The sequence below is a fragment of the Panthera tigris genome, chromosome D2 (assembly GCF_018350195.1).
Source record: "Panthera tigris isolate Pti1 chromosome D2, P.tigris_Pti1_mat1.1, whole genome shotgun sequence".
Classification (NCBI taxonomy): Eukaryota; Metazoa; Chordata; class Mammalia; order Carnivora; family Felidae; genus Panthera; species Panthera tigris.
The window spans coordinates 21068727-21089028 of record NC_056670.1 but is presented as its reverse complement, the minus strand read 5'-3'; the positions used below and the strand labels follow the sequence as shown (position 1 = coordinate 21089028).

The 20302-nt window shown below is 41.0% G+C and overlaps 1 protein-coding gene and 1 non-coding gene across 4 annotated transcripts in view; both read left to right on the top strand.

The window, feature by feature from the left end:
- The window catches only part of CCDC6 (coiled-coil domain containing 6), a 108092-nt gene extending 90140 nt beyond the window's left edge, over nucleotides 1-17952 (top strand). For 2 of the 3 annotated variants that reach the window (XM_007095832.3, XM_042959853.1), the window contains exons 6-9: nucleotides 459-615; nucleotides 1937-2037; nucleotides 13173-13297; nucleotides 14337-17952. In XM_007095832.3, coding sequence (XP_007095894.2) covers nucleotides 459-615; nucleotides 1937-2037; nucleotides 13173-13297; nucleotides 14337-14531 — 578 coding nt within the window. In that variant the 3' untranslated portion in view covers nucleotides 14532-17952. Of the gene's footprint in view, nucleotides 1-458; nucleotides 616-1936; nucleotides 2038-3919; nucleotides 4204-13172; nucleotides 13298-14336 lie in introns of those variants that run through there. The other variant, XM_042959854.1, reaches the window with a different exon arrangement.
- LOC122232207 lies at nucleotides 9378-9481 on the top strand. Its single transcript, XR_006209552.1, has one exon. It is a non-coding gene; the product is annotated as a U6 spliceosomal RNA (small nuclear RNA).
- Nucleotides 17953-20302: the final 2350 nt, after the last annotated feature.

The following is a 20302-nucleotide window of genomic DNA, read 5'->3' as shown; positions in this document are numbered from 1 at the left end:
CTAGTAGCCTGGTTCTCACTGGTGTGCTAACAGGCTGATGGGCTCCCTCTGTGTCTGGAGCTGAGGGGCAGCAGAATTGGTGCCTCCACGAGGGGAGCCCAGGGCTGACGCAGTTTCCCTGGCTGGCCCCCTCCCCCCTCGGCTCCAGCGGCGCCCTTACTTGGCTCCAGCTCCACCATTTCCTCTTCCACAAACATCACTTTAGAAGGCAAGTAAGTGGGAGTGAAGGTACCTAACTACTCCGAGTGCCGCTTTGTATGCATGTGTTTTTCTAAATGCAAACCGTGGGTAAACTTCAACACGAAGGGGAAGCCTTAGATCCAGATCTCCCCGGGCAAGAGGGTAGGGGTGGGGGAGAGCCGCTGCCTCAGCATTGCTGCTGGGCGGCCTTCACAGTACACGGGGTGTGACGGCGCCTGCTCTGGCCGTGGTCTAATGGGAGAGCTCTGGCCTTTCAGATTCCGAGAAGATGGCGCAGTATCTGGAGGAGGAGCGCCACATGCGGGAAGAGAACTTACGGCTGCAGAGGAAGCTGCAGAGGGAAATGGAGAGAAGGGAAGCCCTCTGTCGGCAGCTCTCTGAGAGCGAGTCCAGCCTGGAAATGGATGATGAAAGGTGTGCACGTCCTCTGAGCCTTGTGGAAAAATAAAGGAAACCAGGCCCCGAGAGGTCTCCCTTCGCATCCCGCTGGATGTGGAAGGAGATGGCTCGCGCTCGCCGCGGTGACCGCCGCATCCAAGCAGATGCTGAGGATGGGGAAGTGAAGAGCATTGGCCATTTTCCTTAATCACAGACCGAAAAAAAAAAAAAAAAGGTCTTTTCAAAGTTACTACTTGGTAGTAGTAGTCTTAGTTGAGCAGCTATACTCTATACTGAACTAGGAATGACAATGTCACATTTGAGAGAAAGAAAATAGTTGGAAACTTGAGATGTCTCCAAGTTGTTTATTCCTTAGAGATGAAGAGGTGTTTTTCATTGCCGAGCAGGATGTAGGTGCCACCACGGTGGGCTGCCCTGGAGGGACAGGAAGAGTCAACAGTGGGTAGCTGAGAGATGCATGTGAAATTTCGGAGCCTGGTTTTCTTTAAGCCAAATAAACCAGCATGGAAGTGGCTGTGTTCATGTTCTCATAAACGGATTGACAATCAGGGCTGAGATCTTCCCTGGCATAAAGATGTCTGCACACACGGCCATTTCTTCCTTTGGCTGTATGGCCTCTGAAGGTTAGCTTACTGGGAGGTCTCCCAAGCAGAAATGTCTCCTTGTCAGCATTCTGTGCTTGTTCACAGCATAAAGGCTGACTTCCCTAACAATCACGCCTGAGTATTCTCAGGTCTGATGTGACTTCCACATCCAGGAGGAATGGCGTGGCCAAGTGTGGCTGCGGTACATGTGCTGTGCTAGTGTCTGTTACTACATTCTAGCGTGTGACTGTTTGTTAAGCAAAGCTTGTCTTGTAAATGATTGACTTCCAGTTCATGGGAATACCATTATCTTTAAGCTCTAATTTGATGACATAAATCTTAGAGGGCTTGTTTGGTTTTGAGTTTCAAATAATAATTTAAATGTAGCCATTAAAGCATGGATGTGTCTGTAATTCTTGGGATAGCAGAGGTAGACTTCTACATAGCTGTTGTGTGAGGAAGGAAAGCCCAGTCCTCTCTGTTGACTGGAGCAGCTCTGTTGGCAAGCCTCCACCTGGAGCTAGAACATTCCAAATTCCCTAGCCCATACCCCTAGAGAGAGGACTTTGCCAAGCGGTGGAGCTGTGTGACCCCCAAGTCCACTTTATACATGTCTCCTAGCTTTATACATCACTCTCTAAATACCCAGAGTTTGACCTCAAAATATGAACCCCCAACATTTTCTCATAGGAGCTCTCTTAGGAACTACTGAAGTGCAGACTGTTCTGATAATCTCCCCCCTCTCCTCTTAGGTATTTCAATGAGATGTCTGCACAAGGATTAAGACCTCGCACTGTGTCAAGCCCGATCCCTTACACACCTTCTCCAAGTTCCAGCAGGCCTATATCACCCGGTAAGTACACGTCCTCAGCTACTTCTGTGACTGATATCTGGGACATCTAATAGGCATCTCCAAATATGTTCCCCTCCAGCGTATAAAAATCTTGTAAACAGAGGGAGAATGGTCCTGTGTTTTTCAGAAACAGCTAAAACAAATCACTATCAAGACTGAGTTTTAATCTGAAATTTTTAAGCATAAATTTTATTGTGCCAGCTGGTGTTTTTAGATTGTTTGTTATTGTTTAAAAAGAATTTAACTCCAAAAATTCTTTTTAAAAAGACAGTCTTAGACTGATTTTAAGTGCCTGTGGATTGACAAAGCATTGGATAGATGTTTTCTAAGATGGATCATAGCATATCTCCTGTGGGTTCTATTGTTGTACGTATGTTATCTCATTTTTATCCTCAGAATAGTTCATGTAGGCATCATTTTTCTCATGTTAAAATTGAGGAAGCAGTGATTCAGAAATTCATTGGCTATTGGTCTTAGATCCAAGGAAATGGCAAGGCAGGGTGGCTCTTATTTCCAAAGGTTGTATTCTTTTGAGCACAAGCTGCCTCCTGATAGTCCCACTGATGGGTGAGTGGGACCGGGCCCTAGTAGGCAGGCCATGCAAGAAGGAACTGGCCTTGCTTTTGGCTTTGCTTCTGCATCTGGCTTTGCTCCTCAGAAGCCTTTCCCTCAAAGGCGTGCTTGTCTTCATCTGACCCCGAAAACTCTCTCCCCGCAGGGTCTCTGGCTCAGAACCAGCACAGCGTGGGGCTCTCGGGCCAGGAGGGCAAGTAAATGATCCAGCAAGGAAGAAAGAGGAAGCCGGGGGCGGGGGTGGGTGAGTGGAGCGGAGGGAGGAAAGAAAAGGTAGCAAGCCAAAGGATTGTGTCTTGTGACTGAGGGGACGAGTCTGAGTTTCTTGTCCTTGCTGGTAAACAGATTTTAAACAGAGTTGGGGAAAAAGAGTGTGGGGGGGGAGGAGTTTCACAGCGGAATAACGCGAGGTGTCTGCTTGGAAGAGTGGCACAGGAAAGGCTTTGTGGTTTTGGAAAGTAAAACAGCTACATGTTAGGTACAGCCTCACCTTGTCTGTTGCAACACTGACAAAGAGGAATGCCCTTCAGGTGGATGAGGGGAAATGCTACAGTAATGCACGTTGCCACGGACATGCTGTGAGGTTAGGATCTCAGCCCTGTGCTATACTGCTGTGACCTTTTTTTGTCTGTTTTTTAAGAGGAGAAATCAAAAGCATGTCCAGCACAAAGCATGGCAACTTTTGTCTGGTTCAGGCAGGGTAAAGAGGAGCTGTTTGCAAACCAAAAGGACTTCGTATCATAGATCAATGCATGATCATCTCCCCCTTGTTCTTGCCCAAAAGGATGTTCTGGAATCTGTTTCTCCTGTTCTCTCGTGGCCTTTAAATCTCTCCAAAAGCTCCTCTGCCTTGCTGCCTCTCAGTTTTCCCCAAATAATGCTTGGGTTTCATTACCATGATAAAAGTCTTTGCCTTCTGATTTATTGATATAAAAGGAAGGCATGCATTAGGAAGAAGCAAGATGGGGGTAGCTTTTATAGTTGATGGTGATGTTGATTCATATGAAGTATAATTTAGCCTTCTGTTTGATTTATTTAAACCTGAAGAAATCCTTAGAGACATGTATTTTCCAATTCATTAAACCTAATGTGGTCATTGAATAAAAAAAAAAAGCAAAAGTCAGACCTTGGCTGGGAATATTAACTTTTATTGTAACAGATCTTCTATAGGAAGATCTTACTCTGTGTACATAATTTTGACTGTCACTGCACCTGTCCTTGTAGTGTGGGACGTGCCTGTATAGATAAGCCATTTGCTCTTTCCTTAAACTAAGTAATAAGTAACACCTAGATTTTTTTTTTCTTTCAGCCAGCCTAAGTGAGAAGAACATGTGTGTCTTATTTTAAGCTCGATAATATCATCGAAGTTGATTTTATCTCGTACTTGGCAGCAGAATTACTCCTAATCTAGTCCCTTGCTGTCCCATACATAGTTCATCAGCAGAACGTGAATTTTCAAGTTTGCTTTTCAATTTAGTTTTTATTGGAAGAAGTTGCGGTTCTTTGTATTAAGAATCTGTAATCACTTTCTTAGTAGAATTATATTATTCATAAAAATAGTTTCCATTTCCATGCTAAGCATTTTGGCTCGTTTCTTCCTTTACCATTTCTGATTAACATTGGCAATCTCGGGTTTCATCAAGCTGTTGAAATGTTTTAAGTTCTCTTTCAGTTTGACTGAAAAGTGTATTTCCTAGAATTTATGAAAGATCCTTTTAATAATATGTGGTGTTACATATGTGGATTATATATGAGCAAAGTATTACTTGTCAACAGTTATCTTTCAGGTTGTCCATTATTTGATGCAGCCTGACAAAAGACACTCCCAATTAGCATATTTTGATGTGCCTAAATCAGAGATGGGGACTAAGGAAGTTTGAAAAAGGGTCTACACCCCAGTAGCAACAAGCATACTCACTGCTCAGATCTTGGTTTTTAATTCCATTCTCCAATGAAAAGAACTGGATGTTTCTAGGGCTTAGAGAAGGGGATATACAGGATGAACCTGAAAAATCTGATAATGCTGCCAAGTAAGGAGGTGCTCAAGAAACAAGATGAAAGTATGTGAAAGAGACCCAGGAGCCAACCAAAAGAGCTCCCTGAGGCCAAAGCTGGAACCGTTGGAGCAACACAAGAAATAATGTCATGCTGGGTTGTAACCCAAACATAAAACAAACATCCATGAGTTCATACTAATATAAATAAGTGACTGAATAAGTAAATAAGGGAGAAGAGACAAATCTCCCATACAGAAGAATTCCAAATAATTTTTGGATACTCTATTGTCAAGGCAGTGGAAATAACTCTTCACTCTTTTAAGCGTGGGCTGCACATAAGGTCTTCCTTCCAAAGAATAAGTATGGAAAGGGGAAAAAAAGAGTAACATTACCATGGAGGAACCTGATATATGTGACCTCAGCCAGGCCATCGGGGTCCACATCGACAATGGGGAGCCTTGTCGGGAGTGTGTATCCTTGATGTGAAAATGGCATTTCACCTCTGTGGTCTTACTCTGTAAACACCCGTAACCCCAGCTGAGCCATGTGGAAAACATCAGACACATCCTGATTGAAGGATAGTTTGTCTATAAAATACCTCATCAGTATACCCCAAATCTAACAAGCTCCTCAAAAACAGGGAAAATTGAGGAACAGTCTCAGCCAAGAGGCGCCTAAGGAGATGTGGCAATTAAATATAAAGTGTCATCCTAAATGGGGTCCTGGAACAAAAAAAAGGACATTAGGTAAAACCTCAGGAAGTCCAGAAAAGTATGGACCTGAGCTAATAATAATAATAATAATAATAATAATAATAATAATAATATTAATAATTACTAATGTATCAGTAATAGTTTACTAGTTGTGAAAAATGTGTCATATTGGCATAAGATGTTAATACGGAAATCAGAATGTGGTCTATACAGGAATTCTCTGTACTGTTTTTGCCACTTTTCTGTAAACCTAAAACTATTCTAAAATTAGAAGCTTACTTAAAGTTTTTTTAATGTTTATGTTATTTTTGAGAGACAGAGCACGAGTGGGGGAGGGGCAGAGAGAGGGAGACATAGAATCCAAAGCAGGCTCCAGGCTCTGAGCTGTCAGCACAGAGCCTGATGCGGGGCTCGAACTCACAAGCCGTGAGATCACGCCCTAAGCCGAAGTTGGATGCCCAACCGACTGACCAACCCAGGTGCCGCATTTACTTACTTATTTTAAATGTTTGTTTATTTTGAGAGGGAGAAAGAGTGTGTGAGTGGGAGAGGGGTAGAGGGAGTGAGAGAGACAATCTTATGCAGGCTCTACCCTGTCAGTGCAGAGCCCAACATGGGGCTCAATCTCAGCAACTGTGAGATCATGACCTGAACTGAAATCAAAAGTTAGGCACTTAACTGACCTAAGCCACCCATATGCCCCTAAAAGTTAATTAGAAAACAAAACAAACAACTGCAGAAATAGATGAGATCTCACCTAGTCATAATAGATAAAAGGAGCAGAGAAACACCCTCCGGTCTGATCCTGAAGCAACTGCAATATTTAGAGGTCAAGTTCAGGAGGAAAAACTGGCAAAGGAGATTGGGAAGTGGCTACCAGGGGAGTGGAAGGGAAAAATAGGAATACGATCTCACAGAGTCTTTCAACAAGAAGAGAGTGGTCAGCTTCATCAGATGTTCTCCAAGGTCAGGTAAAATGAGGAGTGGAGAATGGTTTTTGCAGCTGGCAGAGCAGAAACACTGCTGACATTGCAGGAGCAGTCTTGATGGAGGGATGGAGACAGAGCCACATTAGGGAGATTTAAAGAGGAAATCCTGTCTATATTGTCTGTGTTTTTGCAAAGACAATGTTTTTACGTGTGATTTGTAGAACTACAATCTCTTAAAATTGTAATTTAAAATAATCTTAAAAGGAAGAAAAGGTATATCTGCCTTTAGTCCAGTTTTACATTTCTTTTTTCATTAGCAAAAAGATACTAAAGAAAATTTGGGGACAATCGGAAGGATATAAGCAGAAATAAAGTCCCTCTTTCCAGAGTCCAGAATCCCTCTATCCAAAGGTGGAGTTAATATTTTAGTGTTTCCGGGTGTGTCCTTTCCCTACCCCCCTCCTCTTACAGTGTTCCTTTGGAGAGGTGGTTTCATACAGATTATATATATTTTGTGTTTGCCTCATTTTGCTTAGTAGTTTTTCTCATGAACTGCTTTTAATTAATCATCTTTTAATTTTGCAGCCTTGAGCTTGTGGACAGTGAAATAAGTCTTAACATTTTTACTTTTTAGTTAATGCATTTCTATGAGAGCCAGAGAAATTTATCGTAGCAATAACTTTGAAAAGCCATAGTATTCGATTTAGTAGACTGGTATTTGGGGGTTGGCATTTTCAACCTAGGTATTTGTGTTCTCATCCTGTATTTTTTCTTTTGTTTTTTATTTTTTGTTTTTTTGTGCAAGCATGGGAGAAGGACAGAGAGAAAGAGAAAATCCCAAGCAAACTCCATGCTTAGCACGGAGCCTGACAGGGGGCTCAGACCTAAGGCAAAATGAAGAGTCAGATACCCAACCGACTGAGCCACCCAGGCACGCCATCTCCTCCTGTGCTGTGTTCACACACAGGTCAGATGCAAGATGATTAGAACTTAAGGGAAAACAAAAAGTACTAAGACCTGGTCTCTGGCCTCTAAGAGCTTATCATCAACAAACAATAGGGCCTGGGGAAGGGGGTGAAATACAATAAACAAATTCTTTGCAAGAAACTTTATAAGGCCAAGCATAATGAATTTATGTAAAAATTGAGTAGTTGAACAGTGGTGCATCTACTCTGTGGAATACTTACTACTCAGCAGTAAAAAGGAACCAACCTGATAACGTGTGAGAACTTGGATGGAGCATGGGGAGTGTTATGATGGATGAAAAAAGCCATTCTCAAAGGGTTATATGCTGTACGATTTCATTTCTAGAACATTCTCAAAATGACACCATTACTGTGATAGGGGAACAGACCAGTCATTACCAGGGTGTAGGATGAGGGGGAGGGTGTGACCAGGGAAAGGATGGGCATGACCGGCTTTCTTTGTGATGTTGGAGCAGTTTTGCATCTGGTTGTGGTGAGTTACTTGGATCTACACATGTGATAAAATTACTTTGAGTTGTGTACACACATGCACACAGGAAGAGCACAATAAAACCTGATGAAATCCAACTCAAGTCTCTGCCTTGGTCACTAGTGGTGGACCTGTGTTCGTGTTCTGGGTTGACACTGTGCTGTGCTTATGGAAGATGTTCCTGGGGAGGCTGGCTGCAGGGTCCACAGGACCCATGTAGTGTGTGTGCAACTTCATGTGGATGGTAAATGGTTTCAAAATAAAAAGTTATAATTGAAAAAAATATAGTTTAAGAAGAGATTAAACAAAGAGAGCTACCAGCTTAGAGCACTTTAGAGATGGGCCTTAAAGGAGCTTAATGAGCTGAAGCTTAATGAGGCCATAGTTGGCCAGGCACTCTGAGCACTTTGTGATATTTACTCATTTCATCCCCACAGCAACCTTATGAGGCCACTACAGTAATCTCATTTTACAGTTGATGGATCTGAAGTCCACTGTCACTTGGTGCCAAGAGGCAGAACTAGAGTCTGAGCTAATATGACAGTCGGCTCTAGAGTGTCTGGGCCGTTTGCCTCTTCAGAGGCTGATCGAGGTCCTGACTGACATGAGAGAAGGTACAGAGAAGACATCCCAGGCAAAGGGCTGGTGTGAACTGAGCAGTAGAGGTGAGAATCAAGAGTGATAAGGTCACTGTGGTTCTTACCACAGGCTGTTCTGGGTCCTGCTCCCATGGATTCTGATTTCATTGGATATGGGGCTGGGCAAGGGCTTTGATACTCAAGAGATAGTTTGGAGCCAAGTGCAGAGGCCTTTATAATAGCCAGAGAAGACATTCTTTTTCTTCAATTTAGGTAGGCAACAGGGAGTCTTTGAAGATTCTTGATTAGCGTTTAACATACCAATAACCTTGTAATGCTACAAAATAGGCTAGATATTTATTATTATTATTATTATTATTATTACTATTATTATTATTATGAGTTTCTCTGTCTTGGGATAAGGATCCATAGTTTATCTCTTAAATTTCATCACTTGCATAAGAAACAGAACCTCTTCTTTCCTCCTCCAGCTGAACAAAGCCCTTATGGTTAAAAATAAACATGATCACTTAGTTTCCAAAGACTTATACTTTACTCTAGCCCTCCATTTTTTTTAAGATTGTTTGTTTGTTTATTTATTTATTTGTGTTTATTTTTGAGAGAGACAGAGACAGAATGTGAGTGGGTTAGGGGCAGAGAGAGAGGGAGACACAGAATCCAAAGCAGGCACCAGGCTCTGAGCTGTCAGCACAGAGCCTGATGCGGGGCTCGAACTCACAAGCCGTGAGATCTTGACCTGAGCTGAAGTCGGACACTCAACCCACTAAGCCACCCAGGCACCCCCAGCCCTCCATTTTTTAAATGTCAACTCAAGATCCACAAATGGAATAGAAACATGTGAAATAGCACTAGTTGATGGTCAAACCAAGAAATAACCTTTATTTTATATAAATAAAGACAACTAAAGGTAGGCTTGGTGGCTGCATGTCTCAGCCATGGAAGCCAAAAAAAAAAAAAAAAAACAAAACATACTTAACAGCTTCTTGTTTTTATGTAATTCAGAAAAGAGGCTAAGTGGAGTTCATGTTGCTTGACATCCGTTGGCTGATCTTAGATTCAAAGTGATTGAAAATGGCACTCATTTCAGCAGCACATATACTAAAACTGGAATGATACAGAGATTAGCATGCCCCCTGCACAAGGATGACATGCAAATTTATGGAGTGCCCGTATTTTTTAGCCAAAGCAAATCTGAGAAAGAAAAAGCAAAGCTGGAGGCATCACAGTTCCAGACTTCCAAGTTATATTATAAAGCCATAGTAATCAAAAAAGTATAGTAATCAAAAAATCAAAAACTGGCCCCAAAATAGACACATGGATCAACGAAACAGATTAGAAAACCCAGAAGAAGTAAACCCACGATGATATGGTGAGTTAATCTTCAACAAAGCAGGAAAGAATATCCAATGGGAAAAAGTCTCTTCAACAAATCAGTGTTGGGAAAATTGGACAGCTGCATGCCAAAGAATGAAACTGGACCATTTGCTTACACCATACACAAAAATAAATTCAAGATGGATTAAAAACCTAATAGTAAGACCTGAGACCATAGAAATCCTAGAAGAGAAAGTAGGCAACAATGTCTCAGATATTGGCAAGAGCAACTTCTTTCTAGATATATCCTATATCCCCTGAGGCAAGTGAAATGAAAGCAAAAATAAACTATGGGGACTACCTCAAAATAAAATCTTCTGTACCACAAGGGAAACAACAAAACTAAAACGCAGCCTATGGAAGGGAGAAGATATTTGCAAATGACCTTTCCGATAAAGGGTCAATATCCAAAATATATAAAGAACTTATAAAAGAACACCCAGGGGCACCTGGGTGGCTCAGTCAGTTGAGGATCTGACTTCTGCTCAAGTCATGATCTCATGGCTTGGGAGTTTGAGCCCTGAGTCAGGCTCTGTGCTGACAGCTCAGAGCCTGGAGCCTGTTTCATATTCTCTCTCTCTCTCTCTCTCTCTCTCTCTCTCTCTCTCTCTCTCTCTCTCTCTGCCCCTCCCCCACTTGCTCCGTCTCTCTCTCAAAAATTAATACAAACATTAAAAATTTTTTTAATTAAAAAACCTCAACACTCAAAAAACAAATAATCCAATTTAAAATGGGTAGAAGATATGAACAGACATTTCTCCAGAGAAGACATACAGATGGCCAACAGACATGTGAACAGATGCTCAACATTACTCATTATTAGAGATGCACAATAATTGCAAATCAAAAACTACAATAAGAGATCATATCAAATCTATCAGAATGGCTAAAATCAACAACACCAGAAATAAAAGGTGAGAGGATGTGGAGAAAAAGGAATCCTCTTTCACTGTTGGTGGGAATGCAGCTGGTGCAGCTTCTGTGGAAAACAGTATGGAAGTTCCTCAAAAAGTTAAAAGTAAAACTACCCTATGATCCAGTAATTGTACTACTGAGTACCCCAAAAATACAAAAACACTAATTCGGAGGTGTACATGCACCTCTATGTTGATAGCAGCCTTATTTACCATGGCCAAGATACGGAAACATCCCAAGTGTCCATCGATTGATGAATGGATAAAGAAGATCGGTATATATACATACAATGTAATATTATTCAGCCATAAAAAGGAATGAAATCTTGCCATTTGCAATGATATGGATGGCTCTAAGAGAGTATAATGCTAAGTGAAATAAGTCAGAGAAAGACAAATACCATATGATTTCACTTATATGTGGAATTTAAGAAACAAAACAAATGAGCAAAGGAAAAAAGAGAGACAAAAACCAAGAAACAGACTATAGAGAACAAACTGATGGCTATCAGAAGAGAAGTTGGTTGGAGATTGGTGAAATAGGTGATGGGGGGATTAAGGAGTGTAGTTGTTGTGATGAGAACAGGGTGATGTGTGGAGTTGTTGAATCACTATAGTGTACACCTGAAACTAATATACCAGTGTATGTTAACGATATGGGAGTTAACAACAAAACCAAAGTGATTGAAAATAGGTTGTTCTGCCCAAACTCCCCGAATTGCCCCTTTGTTTCCATTTTCATTCCATTGATTCATATGGGATGTACTCTGTGCTGGATAACCCTGGTAGATGCTGGGAACTCAAAGATGTAAAGATAGCTGTATTTATTCACTGATAAATAAGCAATGCCCCAGACCACTAGACCAGTAGTTCCTGAGCTGCTTAGGTTGAACATTTGGATTATTTGAAAAACACAGCTGTTTGCTCCCCAACCCAAACCTATCTAAGGAAAAGGCTGGGCTTGAGTATTTTAAAAACACTTTGGAGATGATTCTGGGGTCCTAGATGGAGACTATGTAGAACATGATAGTGGGCTGGGGGTTGTTTATTTCCTAAATATCAGCTGCTTTGGGGGAGCAGTGACATATATAGGGCTTCTGTTTTCTTTGTTGAGTATCTTCAAGTTGCGAAGTTCTCCGTGGTGATTTTTTGGTTTTTTTTGTTTGCCTTTATAACAGCTACACACACACACACACACACACACACACACACACACACAGTGGTTTTGTCTCATTGTTGGTGTCTCTTTTGACACTTCCTGTTTTCTTGCATCTGATTTTTACCCCTTTGCTCTGTGTTTCTCCTTGATTTTTATTTCTTCTCCTGTCTTTTCACTACTTCCCTACATCTTAGTTGGACTCCTAACAAGGTCTGGTTTTGTTTTGTTTTTTTTTAATTGGGATAAGAACACTTACCATGAGATCTACTTTTAACAAAAATTTAACTATAACTATAGGCACAGTGTTGTACAGTAGATCTTCAGAACTTACTCTTCTTATATAATTGAAACTTTATGCCTGTTGAGCAATAATTCTCTTTCTACTCTTAGCCCTTCACAACTACCTCTGTATTCTCCCTCTATGAGTTGACTTAAATGCCTCATATAATTGGTATCATGCAGTATTTGCCCTTCTGTGACTAGCTTATATTAGCATAATGTCCTCCAAGTTCATCCGTGTTCTCCTTAAAAAGAATTTCATTCATTTTAAAGGCTGAGTAATATTCCATTGTATGTATATACTATGTTTTCTTTATTCACTTATCTGTTGATAGACATTTAGGTTGTTTATACATCTTTGCTCTTGCAACATTATGTTGCATGATGTTGAGCATCTTTTCATATGCCTTTGACTATTTGTATGTCTTTGGAAAAATGTCTACTCCAATCCTTTGCCCATTTTTTAATTGGATTATTTATTTGATATTGAACTGTAGGAGTTCTTTATATATTTTGAATACTAATCCCTTATCTGATACATGGCTTGTAAATATTTTCTCATATTCCATAGGTTCCCTTTCTGTTGACTATTTCTTTCGTTCTGGAAGCTTTTGAGTTTGATATAGTCCCACTTGTCTATTTTCTGCTTTTGTGGCTGTGCTTTTGGTGTCACATCTGAGAAATCATTGCTAAGACCAATGTCATGAAGCTTTTCCTCTGTGTTTTCTTCTCAGGGTTTTATAGTTTCAGGTTTTATGTTTGAGTCTTTGGTCCATTTTGAGTTGATTTTTGTGTATGGTATTTGATAGAGGTCTAGTTTCGTTCTTTTGCATGTGGATATCCAATTTTCTCCGTACCATTTGGTGAAGAAGCTAGGCTTTCCCCATTATGAATTCTTGGCCCCTTTGTTGAAGATTATTTGACCGTTTATGCATGGACCTATCTCTGGGCACTGTGTTCTGTTCCAGGACTTGACTATCATTTCCCCTTTGACCCAGCAGGCCATTCAGTGAACCCAGCACTCTTCTCATATGTGTTCATTTTTATTGGTGATGGAGAACTTTTGCATTTTAAGGTCTTCTAGATGGTTGAAGACAGCAGATAATTGAGTTTGAAATAATACTTGTTATTGTCATATTTCAGGTCTATCATATGCAAGTCACACAGTTGGCTTCACGCCACCAACTTCACTGACTAGAGCCGGAATGTCTTACTACAATTCCCCGGGTCTTCATGTGCAGCACATGGGAGCATCCCATGGCATCACAGTAAGTAGCCATAGGGCAGGAAGCCACACTTTACTCCTGCTGCTGATAGCAACAGGACCTCCTCAGGAGACCAGGCCCGCTGCCCTTAGACATTTACCTTTCTTCTCCCTCCCACCATCAGTTCACCTTCAAACTGTAGAGACTTCCAGCAGTTTATTACTAAGTTCTGGTGTTGAAACTAACATCCTTCCTGGGAGACAAAAATTTCAGCTTCACTTTCTGTGAAAAATTGCCCTTTGTGAAATGTTATTTGAACTCTGGCCAATGCCTCGATTAGATTCTGGCCGGCTCTTTGCCATAACGAATCATTGCTGGTTGCCACAATATCTGCATCTTCACAGTTCACTGATCCCCAGTATTCTTTCTGAAATTAGCCTTGTTTCTTGTTTCACTCAGAATTTTCTCTCCTGGGATTAGAAGGAAACTTAAGTGCATTTGGTTAGGACTTCACTCGGGAGTTTTTTCTTTAGACCTGGTTATTTAGTTGACTAATAGAGCAGTTGGAAATGTAGCTAATGGGTTTGAGAATAGGAGAGACATGAGGGTATGTCCAGTAAGGGAATCTTTAAAAGAAGACTTTTATTCTGGAAAAGCAGTAAGGTATTTCTGAAGTTGTTTTTATTGGTTTGATGGCTTTATGTAAAAGCAGAAACATTTGGTTGAGCTGTAGCTCATAGGAGGTTGGAAACTTACTTTGAGTGATGGAAGGAACTTGGGGACATACAATGGACAGAAAAGATTTAAGTGGAGAATGAGACAGCTGTTTTTTAATTCTAGGGCTGTCTCCTGGAAGGGCCCAAGTCCAATTGTTTGGTCAATGCAAGTTTCATAGTAATTATGTATAGCTTTTTCGTGAGTGTAGGTGCAAACTCCACCTTGTTTTCATCAGTAGTTCAGAAACCAGTAGGGATAGACTAGGAAATCCCTAGTTTCTGGTCTTTGTTGCTCCCCTTTTTCACTAGCTCCTGCTTGTCAGGCTGTGTTAGAAATGAGCTGTCTGGACCCAGATTGACCTCCTGTTGTTCTGTCCTGTCTACAGAGGCCTTCACCACGGAGAAGCAACAGTCCTGACAAATTCAAACGGCCTACGCCTCCTCCGTCTCCCAACACACAGACCCCAGTGCAGCCCCCTCCACCTCCACCTCCGCCGCCCATGCAGCCTGCGGCCCCCTCGGCAGCCACCTCGCAACCCGCCCCTTCGCAACATCCGGGGCACCCCTCCTCCCAGCCTTAATGCATGTGCTTGGTCTGCATCTCACGTTGGGACTCGTACAGTGGAGCCGTCTCCTCGACGCCAAAGGCTTCCTTCCCTGGCATATTTGGATCTGACTTATTTGCACTGAGGTTATCTAGGCTTCACTATTAATTGTGTTGTAAGTGTTTGTCGGAAACGCAGCCAGTGTTGTGGGTCTACAACACTAAACAGACGACTTTTTCCATCAGTGTTTTACTTGAATCTACATGTACGTCCATTCCCTGGCTGGAGCATCTGCTAGTCAATATTTGGTAATTCAGAAGCAGCGTGCAATTTTTGCTTGGCCCCAGAGCTTCATTTTCCTGGCTTTTAGGTTTGTAAAATAAAAAGGGATATCTTTTTTATGTTTGTTTTCATAAATTTGCAGAAAATTACTGAGCTGTTAATCCCACCCCCAACCCCCATTATAATGGTGTTTACCAAACATCCCAGTAATTCAGCACTACAATTCAGACCTTTGAAAATCTAGCTTTTGGTGTAGAATGGAAAGTTAGATGGATCAGTGCCCAAGACCATAAACTCTTTAATAGAGCTTTTTACAGATACACTTTTTATAGGTTATTTTCAGTATATGTCAACATCCGTTCTCTTGTAAAACAGGCCGAAGTGATGGATCACGTGGCTGTACCTTTTCCACATGTGGGATGGATAATTATTGTAGATTAAGGTGTGATTCTTTCCTTATCTTTAGTGTTAATCTACCCAGACTGGGCCCCTCTAACATGAGTCGATAAATGTTGTCCTACCAACCAATGGTTTTGATGGCTGGTTAGAACATGCTATTTGATTTCTGCTGCAAAGGGCAATGTGGTTGTAACAAAAACAGCTATTTACCTTTCCATTCTTTGTGTTCCCCTAAAATAGAGTTTGAACAAATATTTTAAAGGTGCAAAATATTAGAAAATACTATTTGAAATGAACATTATAGGAATATCTTGGCATAATGGCCACAGAATACTTTATTGCTTGGCAGGAAAGAGAAGAGTTGTAGAAGAAAGTAGCACATTAGCATTGATGACCGCTTACGTCGCCCAGTATAAGCAAGTGCAGTGTACAAAGAAGTATACTCTGAATACATTATTTCCATTCATTCAGCACAAATAAATTGTTTGGTTTCACTTTGAAGTGGAACACTGTGAGTCACTCTTTTCTTAATACTTGCAACATCTTTATTTTTTGCTTTTCAGCAGTTACTGTTTTGTACTTTGGTAGTAAAGTGATTTTTACCACTTGTGTTTGCATATTTATATATGCTGTGGATGAAAATAACTTACTAGAGAATGTATATTTTATGATGAGAATGTGTATCTGTTGGATATAATCAGAGAACTGAAAATTAATTTATCAGTAATTTTTAAGAGTCCCTGTTTTGTGACAACCATCTCTAATAGCTAGCTCTTTATTGAACACACTCCTAAAAATAAGGAACCATGACATTGTAGATATTTAATAGTGTACAGTATAGAAACTTCCATTTTTGCCTTCGAATGCATATTTAAGAATTACAGAATGAAACAAGTCTTGTTGGATAATAGTGTTTGACTAGCATTTTAAGAACTTGAGAGTAAAAGCAACAGTAGGATTTTTCACCTCTTCCTGCTTCCACCCCTGAACTGAGAACTTCTCTCCCCAGTTGGTCTATATAAATGTTATTTATAATGTGTACGTAATATGCATAATCATAGTGCAGTTCTCAAATATGGGGAAGAAGTTCGGCATTTAATTATTGAGGCTTTAGGTTTTTAATTCGATCAGACGAGGTCATATCAAACCCGGGGATCTCACCAACAGCCCGCTGTCCCTCCCGGTACATTGCCATTCCGAGGAATTCTGAGAAGGGGCAAACAAGGTTTGCCTTCATGGTACAGTTCTTGGTTTTTCTCCTAGGAAAAGCGTGGTCTGTGTTTACAAGAGTCTTGCGTGAGATGATAGAATTCAATGCTGTTGAATAGCAGCTTGCACTCTCATCGGAACGTCCATAAAGCAACGAGTTTCCTCTGCTTCCTGTCCATTGAGTTACCTCCTGAAAGCATACTAGTCCAGACATTGCCGTGTGGTGAACGGAAAGCACTTGGCGTGAGCAGACCGTTCCTGACAAATGCCTTTTAGAAACAGGTTCTTGATATTCAGACTTTGCAGAACTGTAGTGCTGGTGCCCCTGGACTAGTCAGTTCCTTTCAATATAGACCACAGCTCCTTCAAACAGCACTTTTCAACGTAAATCTTGTTGCCTCTCCCTGCAGACATTCAGAATTGAGAGAACAAACACTACTATTTTGAATTTATGCTGTTTTGTGTCCTTCTAAAGGGTTTTTGACCCCACGTAGAGCCTGTCCCGCATGGGCAGTACACATGCTAGGGCCATTTCTTAGTGATTGTTTAGCCATGAGGGACCCATAAAATTCAGACCCCAAGCCCGTAGAGGCAGGAGTCCCCTCACCCATGGGAAGCTGCCTTACCTCAGGCTCTTCTCTTTGGGGCTAAATATGGTTCCTGCCATTCCTGTTGCTCACTCACCCAGGGTAACCCTGGACTGATGCCCCGAAGGCCTTTGTAAAATCCGTAGCCATCATGAAGGCAGGCGGGAACAGCAGTAGCTTCAGTAACTTCCTTTTCCTGTCTTGCTGACAGAGACCCTTGGCTACCACTGTGCTGCTAATAGGATAAGTACTCTGTTGCCAGACTACCATGCCTTCTATACAAAACCAAATTAACTTCTGTAATACCTGACACCTCTCTGGGCTCTGAACTGCTTTCTCTCATCAAGCGTGCTGGCATTCTGGGCAGAATTCTAGAAATTTGGCAGAGGGTGGAAGTATTTAAGGTTTAATTTAACTTGCTCCTTTGTTAATTGAAAGGAGTTTTAAATTCTGAGCTCCTGAGATACCACAACCATGGAATGAATGTGTGACCAGAATGTGGCTTTGACACCAAGTGCTGCTGTCCCTTTGTAATTGGCTTCTAACTGATTTGACCAGAGATAATTGATAATGTGAATTTTTGTTAACTGTTCAATTGTAGGAAAATAGAGTATGTATCGCCCTTTGTTAGGTAGACATGAACTTTTCCTGCACGAAGCCTTGCTTATAGAGGATGCTCAATAAGGCAAGAAAAAGCATAGTAACTGTGCTTTGAGAGCGCAATATTTTTATCTTACCAGTACAGAAGAGTCATTTCTGTGTAACTTGATCTTCTGTCTAGTACTTGTCTTATAGGTAACCAACACTGAAAACTTTGTAGTGATAACTACCAAAGAAATACATAGTGAAACAACCTTTTATTTCCAACTTTATTAAAGAACCAGCCATTGACGCTGCTACATGAGTTCCATGCTCAAGAGCCATTGTAAGAGATTAAGGGGTTTTTAGTTTGTTTTTGTTTTTTTCTTGTTTTCTTTTTTCTATTTTTTTAAAAACATACACACACACCTGTTAGCATAAAATGAGGAGCATCTTCCAGAATGCTCAGCAGTTACGGTTAACTGCCAAGCTCTGGTTGTCTCTCATTAGGCAGTGGAAGGAATCCTGCGTTCATGATCGCGTGGGTGCTGTGTGTGTGCACATGTGTGTGTGTGTGTGCATTCATGCCTTAACTCGAGTTACTGCTCAACTTTAGTTCTTGACTTGGTCTGCACCGTCATCGAGATTGTACTGTACATCTCGATCTGAACTTCATCCTGGCAAAAACAAAGTTGCAGGCACAACAGTTTGAGAGTGCATTCCTCCAGAAGAGTGTTTGATCAGGTTGACCCTGAGCCTTTGGACTTCATTTGGAACTTAGCATGGAAAACAAAAGTGGACTGTCAAATAGAAAGACATCAACAAGGAAGAGAGGAGAGCCAAGTGCTAGCATTGTCTTTTGCCTCTGCATCTCCGTGCACACTGTATGTTGTTCATGATAGCTTGTTTACAACTTGACTAGGTTGGAGTTCTGGTGATAGTGGCAATCTTGACATACTTGGTCAGAGTTTAGAGAGCTGTAAGACTTCCAATTAATGTCTTATTTACTTCTTTATGTTGATTAGTCTTTGATACATGTGCTGAATCAGAAACCTAAATAAAGATAATTTTTTAAAATGTAACTATTGAGCCTTAAAACCTGTCTCTTTGTTTCTGGTCTTTGAGTCAGAAAATGAACATTGTTTCCGTGTTGATTCTGATGGACATCTAACTTTGATTCTAGATACTAAAGGCTGCCTTGGAAAGTAGACTTTTTTTTAAACTCTTTTTAAAGTTTATTTATTTTGAGAGAGAGAGTGCACCACCAGCGGAGTGACAGAGAGAGGAGAAGATAGTGAGAATCCCAAGCAGGCTCCACACTGTCAGCGCAGAGCCCAACAGGAGGCATGCACTCATGAACCGTGAGATCATGACCTGAGCCAAAGCCAAGAGTCCAACACTGACTGAGCCACCCAGGCACCCCTAGAAAGTAAACTTAAGGACAGGACACAAAAGGAGCTAGGACTGTTCTTGTCTCTTAAATGGGGTGCTGGTTACCTAGATGTATTGAGTTTTTCTGAAAATTCGCTGAGCTGTATACTTATGATTTGTGTGCACTGCTCCATAACTGTTATATTTCAATTTAAAACCATAAACCTAGGAAATTATGAAAAGTGACACTCATTCCCAAAATGTTACACAAATATATATATGTGTGTTTATATTGTGTGTAGATTCATACATATATAGACACCCACATGCACACACATTGAGGCTTTGGATATTACATCTGGTATATTTGTGAGCTTATTCTTAAAGTCTCTTGTGATTTACTCTTCTACTCTTTTACTTTTTTAGGAAGCACGGCTCCAGAATCACTTCCAGGTTTGAGTACCAGCTCTTTAACTGGACCAGTTACTTAACCACTCTGGAACTCCAGTCCCTCACCTGTGAAATACCATTATCTGCCTTACTAACATGAGAAGATGAAGATGGGAGCCTCTAGTGTTGTCCTTCACACAATAAGATACAGATTAGCCCCACAGCCATTCATTTGGGAAGAAATTTAGAATGGGTGTTTGGGGTTGACTTTTCACACATTTGGGGGCAGTATCATTTGTCAGTTGCATTTTTGTGAGCCCCTAGCATCCAATGGGGGAAAGCGCAGTACTGAGCAGAATCCTGCCTTAGGAGCATAGTCCTAATTAGGAGTCTAGTTTTCAAGAACCCAGGTGCTGTACAGTCTTCTGAGGGCAGACTTTGAATCTAGGCCTTTTTCTGTATAAAAGTGCTAAATGAATTGAGTAATTTCTGACTCACTCTGGCTTAAGGCAGATTCCATGTTAACTATTAGTTAATGAAAGAGTTTTTAATTTGGTTAGCCCTTTGATGAAGACCTCTGTACTCCTGGCAGCTAGGTCTTAGCAGAAAATGTTACCCGAGGAGTTACCCAGGACCTTGGAATTCAAGTCCTGGCTTCATTTGCAAGCTTCATTTTTTGAATCTGTATAATGGGGATAGCCATTCTTATTTTAGGTAGAGTTTGATGAAAACAGGATTTAAACAAAGTGCTTTAACAACAAGTAAGTAAAGTTTAAGCTACATGTGTGCTTTTTTTCTTCTGATATCTTTTAGAGGCGGTATGCCCACCTGGTGCATCTGAAATTGAAACAGTTTTGATAGAAACTTTGTGTTTAGGTAAATAAAACTACATAAATCTGGGGTTTTGTTTTTAACATTTGAGTATTAAAAATTTTGTGGAAATGCAATTGCATTCAGTCACTAATGTCTAATCCAGGCCCAAACGTTTTT